The sequence below is a fragment of the Sander vitreus genome, chromosome 12 (assembly GCF_031162955.1).
Source record: "Sander vitreus isolate 19-12246 chromosome 12, sanVit1, whole genome shotgun sequence".
In the NCBI taxonomy this organism is placed as follows: domain Eukaryota; kingdom Metazoa; phylum Chordata; class Actinopteri; order Perciformes; family Percidae; genus Sander; species Sander vitreus.
This window is the reverse complement of record NC_135866.1, coordinates 15,439,221-15,459,572: the sequence shown is the minus strand read 5'-3', so window position 1 is coordinate 15,459,572 and position 20,352 is coordinate 15,439,221. Positions and strand designations below refer to the sequence as shown.

At 38.9% G+C, this 20,352-nt stretch overlaps 1 protein-coding gene across 1 annotated transcript in view; it reads left to right on the top strand.

Annotated features, from left to right (window-relative positions):
- egfra (epidermal growth factor receptor a (erythroblastic leukemia viral (v-erb-b) oncogene homolog, avian)) overlaps nt 1-20,030 on the top strand; it is a 40,292-nt gene extending 20,262 nt beyond the window's left edge. Inside the window, exons 4-28 of the mRNA XM_078264057.1 lie at nt 128-259; nt 396-464; nt 1,252-1,370; nt 1,781-1,922; nt 2,416-2,532; nt 3,329-3,455; nt 3,581-3,654; nt 3,742-3,829; nt 3,986-4,185; nt 4,362-4,494; nt 6,528-6,618; nt 7,218-7,375; nt 8,136-8,174; nt 8,283-8,427; nt 8,707-8,829; nt 10,012-10,110; nt 11,330-11,515; nt 11,926-12,081; nt 13,387-13,462; nt 14,150-14,296; nt 14,456-14,553; nt 14,667-14,834; nt 17,280-17,327; nt 17,444-17,537; nt 17,999-20,030. Coding sequence (XP_078120183.1) covers nt 128-259; nt 396-464; nt 1,252-1,370; nt 1,781-1,922; nt 2,416-2,532; nt 3,329-3,455; nt 3,581-3,654; nt 3,742-3,829; nt 3,986-4,185; nt 4,362-4,494; nt 6,528-6,618; nt 7,218-7,375; nt 8,136-8,174; nt 8,283-8,427; nt 8,707-8,829; nt 10,012-10,110; nt 11,330-11,515; nt 11,926-12,081; nt 13,387-13,462; nt 14,150-14,296; nt 14,456-14,553; nt 14,667-14,834; nt 17,280-17,327; nt 17,444-17,537; nt 17,999-18,342 — 3,173 coding nt within the window. The 3' untranslated portion in view covers nt 18,343-20,030. The remainder of the gene's footprint in view (nt 1-127; nt 260-395; nt 465-1,251; nt 1,371-1,780; nt 1,923-2,415; nt 2,533-3,328; nt 3,456-3,580; nt 3,655-3,741; nt 3,830-3,985; nt 4,186-4,361; nt 4,495-6,527; nt 6,619-7,217; nt 7,376-8,135; nt 8,175-8,282; nt 8,428-8,706; nt 8,830-10,011; nt 10,111-11,329; nt 11,516-11,925; nt 12,082-13,386; nt 13,463-14,149; nt 14,297-14,455; nt 14,554-14,666; nt 14,835-17,279; nt 17,328-17,443; nt 17,538-17,998) is intronic.
- Nucleotides 20,031-20,352: the final 322 nt, after the last annotated feature.

The following is a 20,352-nucleotide window of genomic DNA, read 5'->3' as shown; positions in this document are numbered from 1 at the left end:
TTCAGTTCTCTGTGAACTGAATTTTTCATAAAATATAGTATTATTATAAAACTCTGAAAAAACAAATTGGTGTGTTGTAAAATGAATTGTCATTTTATCAAATTCACGTGCCAGTTTTCTTTTGCAGAAATTCTTAAAGGAGGTGTAAAGTTTGGGACCAACCAGCCATGCAATGTGGAAACAATACAGTGGTATGATATTGTCAACACTGATATCAAACCCAAAATGGTGCTCCCATCGGCCATTAGCCATCCACGTTGTAAGTACATTTCACAGCAGAAGGCAGAGACTCCACAGAATGTCATCAAACCGATTGATTTTTGTGTTGTTAAAGAATTTCAAGGGTGTGAAGTAAACATTTTACCCTGTTTATTTCTTGTGGTCTACTTTTCCAGGTAAAAGCTGCGACCCAAGCTGCTTCAATGGCTCATGCTGGGCACCTGGTCCTCAAAACTGTCAGACCTGTGAGTTATCATCCTGTGATTTAATGTTATCATGGGAAAAGAATAAACAAAAACTAGGACTGCACGATATGAGGAAAATATGCTTTATGCGATAACGTTGTTGAATATCGCGATAACGTTATTACTTGCGATACATAAACGGATATTATAGTGTACTCAGTCCTGCACTTCTGCTGCTTTCAGTATTCTGTTAAAATACAACAAATTGCTTGTTGAATTTAAAACAAACGAAAGGAAATCATTTCCAGCATTTATTGAACATATTGAACATTAAATTGAATATAAAAGGCACCACAAGCATGACGGTTTCTTTTTAAAAGTGTAGTTTACTACTTATATTTTCTTTCAACTAACACAAAAAATCTCTGACTGTCTTTCGCGATATGTAGCAGCCTTTCACAATTTGTATATTGCGACAGTTGATATGTGCGATGACGATTAAAAAAAAAAAATAATAATAATATATATATTGTGCAGCCCTAACAAAAACTCAATGCTGTATTAAAGCTGAAATCAATATTGTTTTTATTTAATATATTATTGTTAGTGTATAGTTTTCATACTCTATTAGGAAACAATGAGTCTCTTTGTTTTCATATTACTCCTTAAGTCCTCTAACATTTTCACTGCATACCAACAACAGCAAGGTGAAACTAATTTGCAAACATGCTTCATTGTTTTTGCCATCATTTGAACATGCAAACTGATATGATGTACAGCTTTAATATGGCCTCCAAAAATACCTGTTACAGGGCATTCTAATGACTTTGTCCTGTACCTTTTCCAGTAACAAAGCTGAATTGTGCACAGCAGTGCTCAAAGAGATGCAAAGGGCCTTCACCCAGCGACTGTTGTAATGAGCATTGTGCTGCGGGCTGCACAGGACCACGGCCCACCGACTGTCTGGTGAGAGAAAGAGACAACTTCACATAGGGGACTAGAAGAGTAATGATGATTACTAGAAGAGTAATGATATGATAAAAGAGCTGGGAGAGAAGACAAGCTTAAACAACAAAAAACATTGAATGTTTCATGCGTCTGTAATAAATCTGGATCAGAAGCCTTCAACAAAACAAAGCCCTCACTTAGCAGCATCTGTTTTTATGATCAGAAGTATTGCTATTGGTTTCAGTTCCAATTAGATATATAACTGCTGATTAAATGTTTTTATTTGGCAGTGCCTCGAGTATCGGCGCCTGCTCTCCCTCTCTGACCAGCTCTGAGGATTAAGCCGAGGCTGTAGAGGAATGCAGTGTTATCATTAGTGTGGGGCTCTGTTATGGTCCCAGTGTACTGACTGACTGTTTGTGCTGCAGGCCTGTCGGGACTTCCAGGACAACGGGGTGTGTAAGGACTCCTGCCCGGGCCTCATGCGCTACGACCCCAACCTGCACCAGCTGGTACCCAACCCATTTGGAAAGTACAACTTTGGGGCCACCTGTGTAGAGAGCTGCCCACGTAAGAACGGATAAACGTATTCTCAATTGTTTTGTAAGATGAATTGTAAGATTTGTTACTTAACTAGGCTTTGATATATTCATAGCGTGCACTCTAGCTGTTGTCTTGACAGTCAAGAGAAATAAAGTAAAACTAGACAAACATAACAAGTTCCCAGGTTGTCCTAAAGGGTTGTTACACATTAAGTGGTTATAGTTTGTCTAAAGTTTAATTATAAACTATAGAAACACAAAAAGAAAATGATTGAGTTTCAGGGCGTGTTAATGCCACAACTGTTCTTTCTCAGTTTAACTTACACAGGTCTGTCCCATTGTTACTCAGTCTATACTGAAGGCCTGCAGCATTATTATGTACCTATAGTCATACTTTCGGTATGACTCATACAGGTTATGCTTAAAGGCACATTCAGATTGGTTTTGACGTTATTCAACCTGTAAATGTTGACTATTACATGATGATGAAGCAAACAGTTTGTATTTTGTAATAATTCCAGATAACTATGTTGTAACTGATCATGGAGCTTGTGTGCGGACGTGCAGTGTTAACACATATGAGGTGGACGAGGGACGAATCAGGAAGTGCGCCAAGTGTGATGGACTGTGTCCAAAAGGTAGGCGGTTAAGCTATCACTGTGCAACCTGGGGAATTATTTCTGACTCGTAGACACAGTGTAGTTTGCAGTGGTGCAACAAAACGAAGTACATTTGGTGCTGTGCTTTATTTCAATTCAAAGGTACTCAAGTGCTTCCATTTTATGCTATTCAAACTTCAGCTTAACAAAGCTTTAGAGGCCAATATTGCACTATTTACTTTTTAACATTTTGAGAAATTTACTTTCTTGCTGAGAGTTAGATGACAAGATTTATACCACTCTCATATCTCTGCGGTAAATATAAAGTTAGCTGGTACAGTCTGCAGTCTATAAGCTTAGCACATAACTCCCCGCAAAAAAACATAACTATTGAGCTTTAGAGGTGCTGGTAGGTGGATTTTGTTCCCTTTGGACAAAGCCAGGCTAGCTGTTTCCCACTGTTTCCAGTCTTCCATTCAAATCATATGATACATTGTTACAAACAATCTACTTAATAGAATGTCAAATTGTTAAAGATTAGTTCCACCTTGACCAACTACAACATGCTAATGCTACTTTCATATTATTGCACCACTAATCCAATATTGTAATACATAATAATATATAACTTTAAGGGAACATACTGCTAGCATAATGATTACTTTGAGTTTTGATGTTTTACATTTAGCTGATAATAATTAGTGTACTTAACATCGTGGTATTGCAGATTTTAAAATGCCAGGCTCAGTTTGGTTTAGCTTAATACCAAAATTAGAGTACGATCAAAAGCTTTAAACCAGTTTCTGTACTGATTTTGTTTTCATATTATTCACAGTGTGTAATGGGCTTGGAATAGGAAATCTGACAAACATATTGTCGATCAATGCCACCAACATTGATTCCTTTAAAAACTGCACAAAAATCAATGGTAACATTGCTATCATCAAGACATCAATTTATGGGTAAGTCATGGATATTAACAACATTACAGCCTTCATGCCTGTGTATATCAACCATATCAAATGCTATAGATTACCAGGTACCTTTACCAATGGCAGATTACATGTACATTCTCTGTTATTTGTAGTGATGACTATACCAACACACCAAAGATGGATCCTGCCCAGCTTGATGTGTTTAAGACAGTTAAGGAAATTACTGGTAAGACTGCATAAGACCTGAGTAATGCATGACACATTCAATGCACACTAAAAAGTTTCACAATTAACAATCCATTTGTTGCTTCAGGATACTTGTTGATTCAAACATGGCCAGAGAGCATGAGCTCACTCAGTCCTTTTGAGAATCTGGAGATCATCCGAGGACGAACTAAGCGGTATGTTCCTTGTAAAGATCCCCCCATAGATTTACAACCGCTGGATCTCAAGAAATGAATTTGTTTTTTAAGAGTTGATTATTATTCAAGGCTGTCATAAAATCTTTCCTTTTTTTCTTCTTCTCTTTCTGTTCTACCTTTTTTTCTCTTTGGTAGTGGTAGCCGCAGCGTGATTATGGCTCATCTTGATATCAACTACTTGGGCCTTCGCTCCCTCAAAGAAATCAGCGATGGAGACGTGGTCATCATTAAGAACCGGAACCTGTGCTACGCCAACAATAGCCACTGGAAGGGGCTCTTCAAATCAGAAAGCCAAAGTGCTACCATAGAAGAAAATGCTGATGCTGCCACATGTGGTAAATTGAATTTGGTTTCCCACAACAAAGTCAGCCAGATCCTTTTTTGTTGTTTTGTTATGTAACTTACTGATTACGCAACGCACAAGTCAGATTTAGAATTAATGAAGTCTAATTTCAGAATTAAATGATTATGCAGGAAAGATCTCTTCTTGAGATTGTATGTTTGTTTTTAGCCCTGCAAAACAACACTTGTGACAGGAAGTGTGCCACGGACAGCTGCTGGGGCCCTGGCCCGGATATGTGTTTTGCCTGCCGTGACCACAGCCGTGATGGGAGCTGCGTTGACTCCTGCAATATCCTGGAGGGGTAAGGGAGGAATCCGGGTTTTAATGCCTTTTTATACGGTGGCCGACAGGGGCAAACACCCTGCAACTTAAGAAAACACACCCAAATAGACAAAACACAAGCAAATTAAGAAAACAACTTCATTAATTTGACAACACGTGCAACATTCAGCAAACACGCTGCAAATATACACAACACAACCAAATACATAAACACACTGCAAATAAAAAACGATGCAAAAAGAAAAGCACACAAACCCCGAAAAAAGAAGCGATGCAAAAAGAAAAACAACTTCATTAATTTGACAACACATGCGCAGCATTCAGCAAACGCACTGCAAATACACACAACACAACCAAATACATAGACACGCTGCAAATACACACAACACAACCAAATGCATAAACGCACTGCAAATATGAAACGATGCAAAAAGAAAAGCACAAAAACCCAGAAAACAAATGCAACAAAAAACGGAAGTTCTCCAGACCTCTAGAGGGAGCAGCTAGTGGAACAGCTTGATTTTCGACCCTGGGGAGGGGGAGGGAGAGGGAGAGGGAGAGAGAGAGTGAGAGAGAGAGAGAGAGAGAGTGAGAGTGTCTATGTTTGAGATATGTTTTCTCTCGTTTGGTGGGTGTGTCTCGGCTCAGGTCACAGGTGATACTCAGTCAGCAGAGACGTCTGTAAACTCGTGGTAATAAAACATTTAAAACTGCATCAGTGTTTAACGTTGACGTTTGTTTAAGCCATATTACATGAGAGGGTTTAATTTCGAGGTCCAAAAGGCGCATGAAGTAGTATAGTATAGGCCTCCTCAAGTGTAATATTGTGATTATACCACAGCGGTTACCAACAAAATAAGTGATCAATCTGTATTCATATTGTGGAGCAATTCGCTCTTGAAATACAAAAAACAGACAGGATTTATAGTCCCTCCCTGTTTAGTAAACCAGCCAATTTACCTTGGGATTTATCAAACTGAATAAATCCCGCTCGCACATATAAACACAAAACTGCTCGTTGTAATACTAACTAATCATGTTGTAAGTAAGACATCTGCTGAAAAAGTTATTGTATTCATTAGCATGATTGCCGTACTGTTTAGTTCACAAACATCCAACACACCAAAGTACAAACACATAGCGGACCAGACGCAAGCTTTTATTTTGAAAAGCCGTAGCTCGGGGACAGCACCAGCCGGGAGGGCATGAGATGGGAGCATAGACTGTATATTACTAATATATTATGTTAATATGAATTTAATATACAGTCTATGGAGTTCTCCAGGCTGCAGCCATACCTGACTCTAATAAAAAGGCAGAGCGCTCTCTCCCCGTGGGGTCGAAAATCAAGCTGTTCCATTAGCTGCTCCCTCTAGAGGTCTGGAGAACTTCCGTTCTGGATGCTGCGTTTTTTTGTTGCATTTATTTTCTGGGTTTGCGTACTTTTCTTTTTGCATCGTTTCATATTTGCAGCGTGTTTATGTATTTTGGTTGTGTTGTGTGTATTTGCAGCGCGTTTGCTGAATGCTGCGCATGTGTTGTCAAATTAATGAAGTTGTTTTCTTAATTTGCTTGTGTTTTGTCTATTTGGGTGTGTTTTCTTAAGTTGCAAGGCGTTTGCCCCTGTCAGCCACCGTATTTTTAAGCTCTGAAATGCAGTGTTCCTTATTTTAGACAAGCAAACGGTCTGAACATCAGATCTGTGTGCTCTACAGTTAACTCCTTCAAAGTCTATTTTCATACCACAAGCATTTCCAGACAAGACATTGGACATTGGGGATTTGTTATTAAATCAATTCAAAGACCAAATATGATGCAAGGTATTTTGAAGTTAAACCTCCAGTAGATATAAGACAAACATTGAAGCTGAAATGGCACGTTCACTCACATCTGTTTATCTTTGCAGATCTCTGTCAAACATTGAATCTCAACATGCTTACAATTTAACTTGTGCTCTCAAAAAAGAGATCAAGAATTTTACTTCACATGTAACTGTTTCAAATGAGGCGCACCAGCGGTGAGAGTCTGTCAGCTTTGTTATTGTTTTTGCAGAGAGCCGCGAGAGGCCGTCGTGAATAAAACCTGCATAGTGTGTCACCCCGAGTGTCAACGCTTGAATGGAACCGCAACCTGCAGTGCGCCTGTATGTGTTTCAAAACTAAACTATTATTACAAACATATTTGAACTACTGTAGAACAGCTCTGTGAAACTACATTTATGAATTTAAAATAAGCAATAATTGTCATGTTTTTGTGTCAGTCTCAGAATCAAAAAACAACACAAATGTGCAATTACCCAGCATGAAATCTATTGCAGAAGTGTCAGCGCTACCAATTTCTCCATCAACAGCAGCCTTATTAGACCATAGTGCAGTGCAGCCACAAGACATGTTATGTTTGGGATGAGGGGTGTGGCTGTGTGATCTGTACTTTTTTTTAATGCGCTCATAATAATCACATCTTTGACTGAAAACAACAAGTTGAAGCAGACAGTTTGAAAGAAAGTATTACACTGCAGCACTTGATTGCAATGCGTCTCTCAGTGAACAGAGTTGTGCTGGCCTAAACCAAACCACCTAACATATCTGGGTGGGTTTTCATTGCCAAACATTTGCATCTTTATGAGGAAGATCGGCACAGCTTGCTTTGAGAAATTATTACTATGAGACAGGGCAGTTTACATCATATTTACTACACCTCTCAAGAGAGTTGTAAACATGAGTATTTTATTTTTTCTTTAAGGGTTCTGGAAACTGTACTAAGTGTGCCAACTTCCAAGACGGCCTTTTCTGTGTTTCTCGATGTCCCCAAGGCGTGCCAGGGGAGGACGACATGCTGGTGTGGAAATACGCAGATGAGATGAAAGTGTGCAGGCTGTGCCACAAAAACTGCACTCAAGGGTAAAAGCATTGTTCAGCCGACCTGAGAACTGGCACTACATTTCTCTGAGTTGCAAACATTTGTCTGTTGTGATGTTGATGCAGTAACTTCATCCAAGCCAGAAGGGTCAGCTGTGGTTCTGCTGGCACAGATTAGGGAGAGAGAGGTCGGCTTTCAACATGAGGCAGCTTTTGCTGAGACTAATGTTGAAATCAGACAAATTAAAGAAAAATAACAGAAATTTAGCATTTTTTCCCACTAAAACAAATCTGCCTCCCTGCCTGAAGATCTGTGACTTGCAGAATTAATGACATCTCAAAACTTATCTTTAAAAAAAGAAGAAGCTTTTTCATCAACTCTAGCACACAATTTTATCCAACATATCTTATCTGTTTTTATCAGTATTGTTATCATAGATTATTGTTGGCTATTTTATTCCATTATATTATTCTTGTTATTTTAATTGTCTGAAAAGTTCTGCATAGATGGGTTATTATATTATTATTTATTATTTCTTTCCTTAATTTCAGTATTAAACCTCTATATTCTGCAATGCATTATAGAACAGAACAAAATATAACTTTGAATGAAAGCACATGTTCACCTTGATGGACTTTCAACATTCAGCCATGGCGGTGGCTGGGTGGTATACTGATTAGTAAGAAGGGAAGTGGTTCAGAGTTTCATAGAGAAAAAATGGACTGATGATGGTGAATTTTCAGTGTGAAATCAAAGTGATGGTATGGTAACATCAGATTATTTGCATTGATTTCTTTACAGGTGCATGGGGCCTGGTCTCCAAGGCTGCCAGAGTAAAAGGTACTAACATGTTAGAAATTCTAATCTCATCTCTCCTTTTTTATTGAATTTGTAAATGTGCTCTGTTTTCTATCTGCATTCTTAAATTAGCTTTCACCTGTCTTTCAGCCCCTCTGGCCTTTCCATGATTGCGGCTGGTGTAGTTGGTGGGCTGCTGGCTGTTCTTGTTGCAGCCCTGTCTGTGTTTGTGTTGCTACGCCGACGCCACATCAAGAGGAAGAGAACCATGCGTAGACTTCTCCAAGAGAGAGAGGTAAGATTAGGGGACTGAGTCACCACACGTGTAGAGAGACATCAAGACATCAAAATGTTGTATTTTAGATGTTGGGGTTAATTTAAAGAGATACAAGCCTGCTTTATGCAAAGATTCATTTTTACTTGAAAGGGAAAGTGCAGGCATCAGTTTCAGATTATCTTTACAGTATTTGATTTTCTTTTGTATAATCTGTTTTGAATATTGATATACTACAATGCATTTTAAAAGATTCACTTTGTGCAGCTGTTTCTAAGAAATCCAGTCCTTCTTTTCCAGTTGGTTGAACCTCTGACTCCAAGTGGAGAGGCTCCAAACCAGGCTCTGCTGCGAATCCTGAAGGAACCTGAATTTAAGAAAATCAAAGTGCTAGGATCCGGAGCTTTTGGTACAGTTTACAAGGTAATAACATGCTACTTGTTTGTGTCTCAAATCACCTTTTTGTCCACTGCAGCACAGAGTTTTATTAAAGCTGTAGCTTAGGAGTACTGCACGTGCCAAGTTACATAACCAACACCCGTCAGTGTTTCTGCTCATCTACATCTGTTGTCAATTTTTCAATTAAAAGACATTTTTAACTTGTCAGATCAGGCATGAGTGACTCCACTCTCACCGTCAGTGCAGTGTGTGTATATACTTGTATTAATCTCATTGTGGGGATATGTGTTTACACAGTGACAGTGTGGGGACTTTCTGCCATATGGAGAAAAAAGGCTGATCTCTACAAAGTTAGGCGTTTATTTTTGGGTTGCTTGTAGGTTAACATTAGGGTAAATCTCCAGAGAGAGAATGGATTTCAAAACAATGTTCTTACTTTGTACAAAAACAAGTGTGCACTTTCAAATTTCAGTTTTAGACCTTGAAAGTGAGGACATTTTTGGAAAGTAAGGACATTTTTTCAAAGGGCTATTTGGGTTAAGACTTTGTTATGGGGTTAAGCTTGGAATTAGGTTTATGTTCGGGCAAGGGTAAGGGTTGGGGTTAGACATTTAGTTGTAAAGGTAAAAGTTACATCAAACTACCATTATCATGCTATACAAATACTCCTTTAGTCCTGCATTCATAATTTTAAGTATAAGAGTATAAGTAGAACATCAAATATTTTGGCAGAAAAAATGAACTTAAAGTATTAAAAGTAAGGCCCCTTTCAAAGTGTTAAATTATATTATTTGATTATTATTACTGATTAAATAGCTGGTTGAGGTGGAGATAGTTGAGTAGTTTAATCTGTGACAATGGATCATATTTTATAACTGGTTATATGTTTTGAATGTAAAACACAGCGGTCAACTGCATGGAGTGGTGTAAAAAGTATAATAGTACTCTCTGAAATTGAGTATGAAAGTAGCATAAATGGAAGTACAAGTGCCTCAAAATTGTACTTAAGCACATTATTTCAGTAAATGTACTTTGTTATTTAACACCACTGAATTTAGGGCACAACAAAGGATCCTCACAAATATAGCATTCATGCAACACATACACGTAGGCATTTGTAATTATACTGTATATTTGCATGTAGGCACTTGTGTTCACTTGATGATTCAGGTATAATTAAAGCATGTAAAACTTGTGTCTATACAGGGCCTGTGGGTTCCAGAGGGAGAGGATGTGAAGATTCCAGTAGCCATCAAGGTTTTAAGAGAGGCCACATCACCAAAAGCAAACAAAGAGATCTTGGACGTAGGTTTACTGATTCATGTGGTACATTTTTTAACTCTAAACTTACTGTAATACTGAGTCAGAACTAAAACATGCCATTCATTTGAAATGTCATTTCCCAGACTCCTTCAGCTGCTGCTGGTAGGAAATGACATATACAAGTTAATAACTCTAATATTTTGCCTGGATTAAAAAGGAGAAGTCAGAAGTACCTCAATGTATTACACAAAGTGAGTGACAATTATTGCTTCCCAGATGTCAATTTAACTGTAACGTATCCTGTAATGTATAGCACATGCAACTTTATTTGAAACTAATGACTACTTATTTCTCTTGTAATGGAGAATGTGTCATGTTTCTACATGGTAACCCTCCTGCAGGGGCTGTAGGAAGTGGGATTAATTCATTAGAGGGCTGTGTGTGGGCGTTGGTTCGTAATCCAAGGCTAAGGTGTTCTGGAAAGGAATGCAGTCCTGTAGCCGCAGTGAGAAAGCAGCCTGTTAAAAATGCATTTTCAAATGGATGAATGTGCATGTTAGATCCTGTGATTTTGTGGTTGTGTTGCTCAGTCAATATGACATGCGCATCCTCTGATCTTCATGACTTAAGGCTTGTTTTAAAATGCGCTTTGAAGCCTCTTCCTCATCAAAATGTCAAAATTACAGAGCTCCTAACAATCAAGTGGTTATTTACCGAACAATACAGATACTGTAACAGCCATGTAGAATGTCTTTGAGGTACAAAAGAATCGTACTCAACAACAGGAAATCTACTAAATAAAACTCAGTTTGAAGTGCTGTTTGCATGGGTCTCCTTGTAGGAAGCTGGTTGTTGGTTGCCAGTGTGGATTTTCCCTGTTGGCTTTTCTGTTATGATGAGTGGTTTCCACTCTCAGCTGAGCCACATAAAATATGCTTGGCCTAGCATGACTGCTGCTTATCACCCAACACTAGATACAAACGTATTTCCACAAATGTCATGTTTCTTAAGCTATCAGTTTCCAGGATAAATGTAGACACTTCTACCAATATTGGTTGAGTGGAAGATGGGATGGACTGTCAGACGTTTTTCTCAAACAGACAATTTCTTTTTTTGTCTTTGCACCTTTTAATCCATTAATGTGAATGCCAATTTCTCCATTTGCCCATGCACTAGATATGGGAGTTGTTTTGGTGTATGTGTCACCTGACTGCCCCCAAAGAATATAACCTATTAAATGATGTCTACATGTGCACTACAGGAGGCTTATGTGATGGCCAGTGTGGAACACCCCCATGTGTGTCGTCTGCTTGGTATCTGCCTGACCTCCACAGTGCAGCTCGTCACCCAGCTGATGCCCTACGGCTGCCTGCTGGACTACGTCAAAGAGAACAAAGACAATATCGGCTCCCAGTACCTGCTCAACTGGTGTGTGCAGATAGCCAAGGTAATAGAATACCTCGTAAAGGCATCAAGTTACATGGTAGGGTCTGTTTAATAGTTGTTATTGCAAGGAAAGCTCAAAATAATAATGTTTATTGGATGTCTGTATGTTTTAAAGCCATATGATAAAAACTAATGTAACTGAGCATTTTGGCAGGGCAAGTCAAGTTGTTTTGTTTCGCAACTACTAGAAAGAACAGTACATGCTGCTTTTATTAACTGGTACGAAATATTGTTGAATGATATGACTTAATAAGTGATGATGACAAGTCTATCATGAAAGCACTTTGAGATCTTTGATCAAGTCTAATCAAGCAAAGTTTCCATGTTTTGGCACTGTAGAATCAGACAGTTTGGGAAAAAGAGCACTGCACTTATGTAATAACTTGTACTTCATCATTTGTTTGACAAAAGGGTATGAACTACCTGGAGGAGCGGCACTTAGTACACCGTGACTTGGCTGCAAGAAATGTCCTGGTGAAGACTCCTCAACATGTCAAGATCACTGACTTTGGTCTGGCTAAACTCCTCAACGCAGATGAGAAAGAGTACCATGCAGATGGTGGAAAGGTTTGTTGGAGGTTAATTAAATAATTAATTAATTAAAAATAAAGTAGTGTACTGTGTCGGCAGGATCAGTCTGTCTGTCATGAGTATTTCAAAAAGATAAAAAATACGTTTAAAGTGTGTTTTCTTTTTGTCCTACAACTTAAAATATATTTTTTGTTTTATAGTCAGTTGTTGTTGTTGCTGCTGCACACAAATAGGCCTAAGAGCAACCTTACTTGTGCATTTATAGCCTTTTACAAATGCGGTGCTTGTTAGACAAATTACATTACAGTACAGTACATGAATGAATTTGCCCCATGTCATGAAAGATGGTATTTTTGCATTTGTAGTTTTGCTCTAGATTGTATCTTGTGTAAGTGAGTATAAATAATTCTGTTAGAGAAGATAAATGACAAATCTGACAAGTTCCTTCTCTTGTCAATGTTTTCTTTGTGCAACTAAAATTACTAATTTCCTGACAGAAAAATGTGTAGTGCTTCTTTTTGTAGTACCCGATAAAGTATTTTTTCCCAGAATATGATAATTACCAAATATCTGTGTTTGTAACTTGCTCAAACATCCAATAATATGGTAGAATGCCCTCTATATAGGTGTATTACCATATTATGTTATCAGCACTTTATTACATCGGTGGTTTATTATTTTTATATAATCCATTGAACAACATCTTTATTATGTGAATAGACTTAATCCTTATGTAGGAAACCATGACAGAAATCCATTTTTTTAAGCTTTGTGCGACGCAAAATGCCATTAAAAAATGTTTACATATCTAAAATTGAAATATATGTTAATTGTCAGCATTTTCAGTAACTTGTGGAATTTTGTATGCGTCACTATTGCAATTCTGCACCACTAGGTGACAGTACAGTTACGTATTGTATGTGGTGAAGACAGTGATGATGGATTTAAATTTACAGCACTTTAGGTTAAGAAGACAAATTTGATGAGATAATATAAAGGTATAAATTAAGTTATTTCTCCTCTTAACAGGCTATTACAGACACTGCTGTGCAAGTGTACATGCCGCTGTCTCATTGAGCTAATTAATCTTCATCCCTCCACCCTGCAAACAGAGTCATGTAAAAATGTTGACAGCATTATTAAATGACTGCATGTTTTGCATGGAAATATTGTGTTAGTGGTCCAAGCAAGCTTATTGTCCAGATGTACTCAAAGGAACATTATGGTGGTGCATTATTAACAGGTTAAGTGCACATTTACCGGGGATTCACAGGAATATTGCATTTGCGGACGTTCCTGCAATATTTGGAGAATATTACATTGCCACTTTTTGTTCCTCAGGTACCAATAAAATGGATGGCTCTTGAATCTATCCTGAACAGAACATACACACACCAGAGTGACGTATGGAGTTATGGTAAGTCTTGTACTTTATGTTGTGAATACATGCTGTACCTCTAACCTTGCTGAGCTTGGCTCCTTGTGTAACTTCAGATATGTAAAACAGCTGGGCTTCTATACTCTTGAGTTTTGGTAACAGCCTCACTGGAAAAATATGCATTTTTTTGCCAAATAAAGTGTTTCAACAGTTAGTGAGGCAAAGTAGAGGAAAGGCACTTGTGAAGCTTCAGATAGGATGTTGTTTTTGGATCTGTCAACATTTTAAGATACAAAAAGAGAAGGGAGAACATCTTGCTAGCATCTGCGATTTGTTGGACATAGGTAGCAAACACCTACACACCAGCAGTCTCAGATGGACAATAATATGTAAGAAGAGATTGTTGCCACAACCCACATAAACAGTTCTTTCAGCACCAGGAGTTTTGATCATGCCTTCCGCTGAATATGGCAAAAGCATCATAGACCCTGGCAGAAGTGACAGGCTTTCTTTCCTCCTTTTCCTTCTTTAGTTCCTCTAACGCAGAGATGCATCCTGCTAACTCCCACTCCTGCAGGCAAAGCCAATTTGTCAACATAGCTATTTTGATACTGTGTTATATTTGGGAAGCTTACATCCTGTCACTCTCATTTCCTCTTTTATTGGGAGCAAAACAGTAAATGACAGCTCAACAAACTGATATACCAACTGTCCTCCTTTCTGTAGGCGTAACAGTTTGGGAGCTGATGACATTTGGGACCAAACCGTATGATGGGATTCCAGCCAATGAAATAGCTGGGGTCCTGGAGAAAGGGGAGCGACTGCCTCAACCACCAATCTGTACCATAGATGTCTACATGATCATGGTGAAATGTAAGCTTGGTGGACCATGGTTGAAACCTTTTGCTTTCCTGAAACACATTTACATTATATTTTCCTTTTTTTATTCTGCTGCTGAAACTAATTTCGGATAACTTCCCCACAAATAATTTCCATCTTATCTTTTTGTCTTCTGATGATGTGTCTGTACAGGTTGGATGATTGATGCGGATAGCCGACCTCGTTTCCGGGAACTAATAGCTGAGTTTACAAAAATGGCCCGGGATCCTTCTCGATATCTGGTCATTCAGGTATGATTTTACTTCAGACCTAAATGTCTTAAATCTTCAGTTTATTTGATGATGAATTGTAGTAACCCGTTGGACACACCATGCTGACTAGGTAAATTTTATTTTTATTCCAGGGCGATGACCGCATGCACCTGCCGAGTCCTACAGACACTAAATTGTACCGCAGCCTGATCAGTGGGGATGGAATGGAGGACGCTGTGGATGCAGACGAGTACCTGGTGCCGCAACATGGCTTTTTCAGCAGCCCGAGCACCTCCGTCACACCGCTGCTTCACTCCACAGTAAGCTACTTCATATGAAAAACTACGATCAAAGGTTTTGGATCAGGTGTGTCTGTCCATCTGCCTTCTGCATTTGTGGTACTGCGTCTCAGATTTTGGCAAAAGCTGAGAAAATGATGCATCCTGGTACAGGAAAAACACAACACCAAATCAGGCCAGTAGCGTCTGGTGGGGAAGGGCCAAGGCCCCTTACCTACTTCCTACCCCCCTACTTCTGGCGCCCTTGTTCGGACCACACACATCTTTGGACTAGGCCTTAATTTTGATCTTAACTACACACCTGTAAAGTTTTGTCACTGCATCTTGCACACAGAAAACAAATCTGTCTGCAGACACACAGACAGACAGCAATATAAACACCTAGCAAAGTACACTAAACCTCTTCTGTGGTAGTTCTCGCTACACTAGGCGTCTCCAGAACCATGTTTTGCCATGATGACACACATACACAGACTCACAAGGTAAAAACAATACAATGTATACACTATACAGATTGGAAAATACTGGGCTACAGTTGCATTTAAACCATAGCAGCTGTTGACCTGGTCCACCACATTTACTTTTAATATAAAGGTTTTACACAAATCTGAGATACAGAGCCAGAATATTGTCACAATATTGTATGCAATGAACTTCCAGCCAATATAGTCATCTGAAAAAAAGTGAATCTGTACATGGATGAGACACAGACACCTTTTACAACAGACACACACGCCAGACTTACTCACATTGACCCTCTCGATCCAAACAGTTGGAAGAGGAATGCCAGCTGCTTTGGAGGCAGGATAAAATTTCCCCGCATTCATTTAAATTATTAGGAATTGCACCACATGCACCAGCAGTGCACACGTTACCAGCATGCAGTCAGCTGTTTAGTTGTGCTATTTTAACTGTTTTGGGAAATGGGATTTCTGCATAAATCATTATCCTGCGAGTCAGAATGGAAATAAATGCAGTCATTTTTCAGCTTGTTGAAAGCAATTAGCACTCACATGATGCAGCAGAAGCAGAACGCTGATGGTTAAACTGAATCCAGGTGATCGTACAGCGAGGAGAGTTACAGTAAACTGATCGTCCTTGACTTTAATCTAAGTGGCCAGTCATACCTGACCTGAACTCTTACCCCAGTTGCCCTCATTCTGTTTAACTGTCACCAGTGGGACTATTTCTCCGCTTCCTGACCCCTACCCATTTGTCCTCATCATCATCCCCTCTCCCACGTTTCCTCCCAGGTGCCCTTTGATTGATGAGAACTGAATAAGGAGAACTCTTCAGGTTCAGTGAAGGCCATGCGTAGGTCTGGCTCTTGTACCTGGGAACGTTGCCTGCCACGGACAGCCTGGTTCGGCCATACAAACTTTAAAGTGTGATTACCTTTGCAGGCAACTTTTTAAAATCATTGTCCAATAAAAGCTCAGCATGAGTCTGCTTTTGTAATATCACTGTTGGGGCATGGCCCACTATGGAATCAGATTGTTTTATTTTTATTTTTACAGATGGTCGCTCCTTCAGTGTTTTTCATTTCCTTTTCTTGTTGAAAGTAATTGCATTGCCACAGCTGCCACTCTGTTCTCTTTATTTGTTCGGTTTCCATGGTTTTAACACCGTTCACTTTCCTTTTGCCTCGAGAATATGACAGACACAACAAAGCTTGTCAGATTGCCTGAATGAATATGAATATGCTCAGTGGACGTTTATTTCGATCCTCATCAGCTTGTACTGCGATGACAGCTATGGTCCTCGGATACCATAAAAACACATTACTATCACTATTCAAAGGGAACTTATTGTCCCCAGGGAGGTTTTAAAATAAACCCCAGAGACTGAAAGTGACACACACATCAAAAGAACTATATATAAAAGAAGGAAGTCAAAATCAAATACTACCAAAGTAAAACTTTAAATAAAAAAAATAAAGGATTTGCCTAATTAAATTGAGCACCGCAGACCATCTTTGTGTTGTGCATTGTATTGAAAATGCCTGTTCAGTTACATTTTAAATCTTTCTTTATTTAAAGGCGCTGTACTCAAAATACAGAAAAAGAAAACAGCGGGCTACGATTGCCTCCACATGGCTCTCACAGACCTTTCCCCAATATGTGAAATACTTAAATTTTTTCCACGGCCACATGCACTAACATGCACGCGCTACCGGACAGGCTTTCAAAACAAAGAACAAAGAAGCTTGGATTACAAGACACAGAAGGAGTGTGACTTCAATCTTAACATTACTCATTGCACTGTATCTTTACATAAATAATAATAATGTGTTTGCTGCTATATTATTGTTCTGAATGTCGAGTATAGCCCCTTTTTAATATCCGCTTTATGGATAACCGAGGCATATTAAAATGTGTTACGGATCTATAAAACACCATTTCCTGCTCTGCATTTGATGAGGTGTCATAAAGACATTAACTCGTGTTTATATTATCTATTTTGCAGAGCCTCAACAGTAGCATTGGAACGTGCCACAGCAGAACTGGCTTATTGGTAAGAGAAAATCAACCCTTTAAATTGCACTTAAAGAAAAAGAAAATGTCCCTGTTTGTATTTAATTAATTGTATTATATGCCATAGTTCTAAAAAACCTCTCTTCTTTGTTGCAGAATGGATTCCCGAGCAGAGATGGAAGCATAGTACTCCGATATATTCCTGACCCCACAGACAAACTTTTAGACAACGCCTTCCTGCCATCTCCAGGCAAGTATCCTCCAACTTCAAAATCCCACATTTAAGTGAATCTTAGTAGAGCTCTCCACTTGTCCATCTGTTTGATTCAGTGAGGAAGGGGGGCATCTAGTGGACAAGAAGCATATTGTTGTACTTATTGCAATGCTGCCACAGCTGAAGAACATTTACCCTTGGTGTTATACCATTTTTGCATATACTTTATTCTTGGTGGCTGAAGTGAGGGGATATAAAATGAAAAGTGGCATCATTAGGGCTGTACTCAGGATCATAAGAACAATATGCCAACCATAATGCGTCTTGGTGGCTTTGTTGACTTTGTAAACATCCACTTCTCGTGCTGTAATGGTTTGCGGTTAATGGGCTGAAACATGTCACCATTATGTTTAGTTTAGTTTAATAAATGTCCTGCTAGTGTATGCAGTTAATGAAAAACTAGTGTCCTTGCTAATGTCAGTGTGGCTTTCTTACAGACTACATGAACCAGAACGGAGTCTCAGATGTGATGAATCCCATCTACCAGCACCCTGGTCCACCTCGCACCATCCTTCCCACCATCTCTTCAGACGACACAGAGACAGAGTACCTGAACTGCTTCAAAAACGGGACCTACGGACCGGAGTACCTCAACGAGGTCCGGTCCCCTGCTATGCTCCCGCACACCACCAATGGCACGGTCCACAGCATTCAGAAATACCAGCCACAAAATAGCATAGACAACCCTGATTACCAACAGGATTTCACTCCCACGTTCAAGACTCACGCCAACGGACACATCCCAGCGGCTGAGAATACAGAGTACCTGGGCCCAGACTGAGGACTTAGTGGATACAGACAATAAGTATGAGACTGTTTCATGTTCCATTAAAAAGGCGCATCGATGTATTGGCTGAGAAAGCATAGCTAAGTGATACCATCAATTATCATATATGTTCTTACGGAGTTAAGTGACACTTTGTACAGCTTTCCGTGTTGTGCGCATGCAGTCATACTTGTCACGCAAAACCCATCTCATCCCAAAGACTTTTTTTCCTACCACCAATCTACAAATGACTTTTTCTTGATGAAAGCTGACTCTTACATGGCTCAGTTGACCTGAGAGTTGCTGGACCGGATGCGCTCCATCCATATGTTTCAACCCCTGTCAGAAAGTTGTGCACAAAATGTTGTATGTGATCACAACACCTCTGCTTTTTCTAGGAGGCAGAAGCTCTATTGCAAAGAACAGAAACTGGCAGCTCAACCCAAAACACAAGCCAAGTGTGTTGTAGAATCATGTTAGATACACAATCAGTCAACAGAATTGAAATGTTGGAATTTAAAGGGTTGACAACACACAGTGGTGTGCTCACTTGATGCTGATGTGAAGGCTTGGAACATTTCTCTGTGGTGTCATGACGATTAAAGGGAGATTTTAAAAATGTTGTGGTCCTCGGAGGCCTGACGACACTCATTTTGAAGGATGAGTCAAGGAGGAAACAAAATGTTGCAATGTATAGAATCTAGAGTCAGTTTAAAGGGGAATACTGGTGAATTGTATTGTTTAAATATGTTACTTTTATGCTCTAAGACAGTTTTGTATGTATAACAAACTGGTTGCCGTCTCTCTTAGATTGAAACAAGAGTGAGTTTCCTGTACCCCTGAAGTGTGATGATATCACACTACCTGTGCAGAGAATGTTATGGTAAATATAGCAAATGTGATTGTAGTTGTATTCACACAGCTGTGTTGTGCAGTTCAAAACCTACAGCACTCCTGTAGCATGAAGCCTATTTGTGTGGACCCACAAAGTTATCTTAACTCTGAGCATTATATCAGTAGGGCACATTCATTTGTGTACCCCCATTAGTATCTTAACACTGTCTGCATTCACACAGTTTATCAAGTGTTTACAATACAACAAACGTTACCAAGAAAAACTAAAAAGCTTCAAAAGAGTTTTCTTGTTTGGAATATTGATGGTACAACTGTCTTAGGTCATGTGAGTAACTTGTTTGAATTGTTAGATTAGAAGTAGTATTTCCCTGTAAATATGAGTTGTTTTACATACTATTTGAATTGCTTTGAATTCAAGTCAGAACAAAGAATGTGTCTAATGTATCTATATTATTTCATGGAGACTTTTCTTCTTTTATTTTATTTTTTACAAAAGTGTAGACTGTTGTTTCACAAGGGTGTTGACACCATATCTATTGATCTGCTCCTAGCTTCTTAGCTTTAAAGTTTGTAGTCTTCTAAGAGCATTAACTTTGCAAATATTATTCCTAGTTTTAAAGGAATATACTATTGTAGCAACCTGAAATGCCTACTTTTGCAGATTTTACACAGGTACATGTACAGAAAACAGTGATTATACTGTAATATACCCCAAAATAGTCACCTATAATTTATAATTTATACTCATTACACAGTTTTGTCACATCATACGCGAATATGCACTTATTCCTGAATTGTGATTATTTCATTCAAACGTGAACATGAATAAATCTTTTTTTCTATGGAAATACAGTTTGTTTTTTCCCTCACAGCTTAAACAAGTGAAGGATGAGATACAAGAAGAAGGACTGGGAGCCCAATGATTCACTTACTTACCCAGTCGTTTTATATTGATGCCTGCAGAACTTCAAGTAACAATTTAATGAAAAGCCTTTAGCAGATAATCAGCTGAACGAGAGCATGCATCCACTTTATCAGTTGAGCACCACCACAGTGATGGGACTTGAAACCACCACTGACAAGCTAAAAGGAACTTGTGTTGGCATTAGGGGAAAAAAACACAATTGAATACACTAAAACAATGGTTATTCATTTTTAATAGATCAAAGG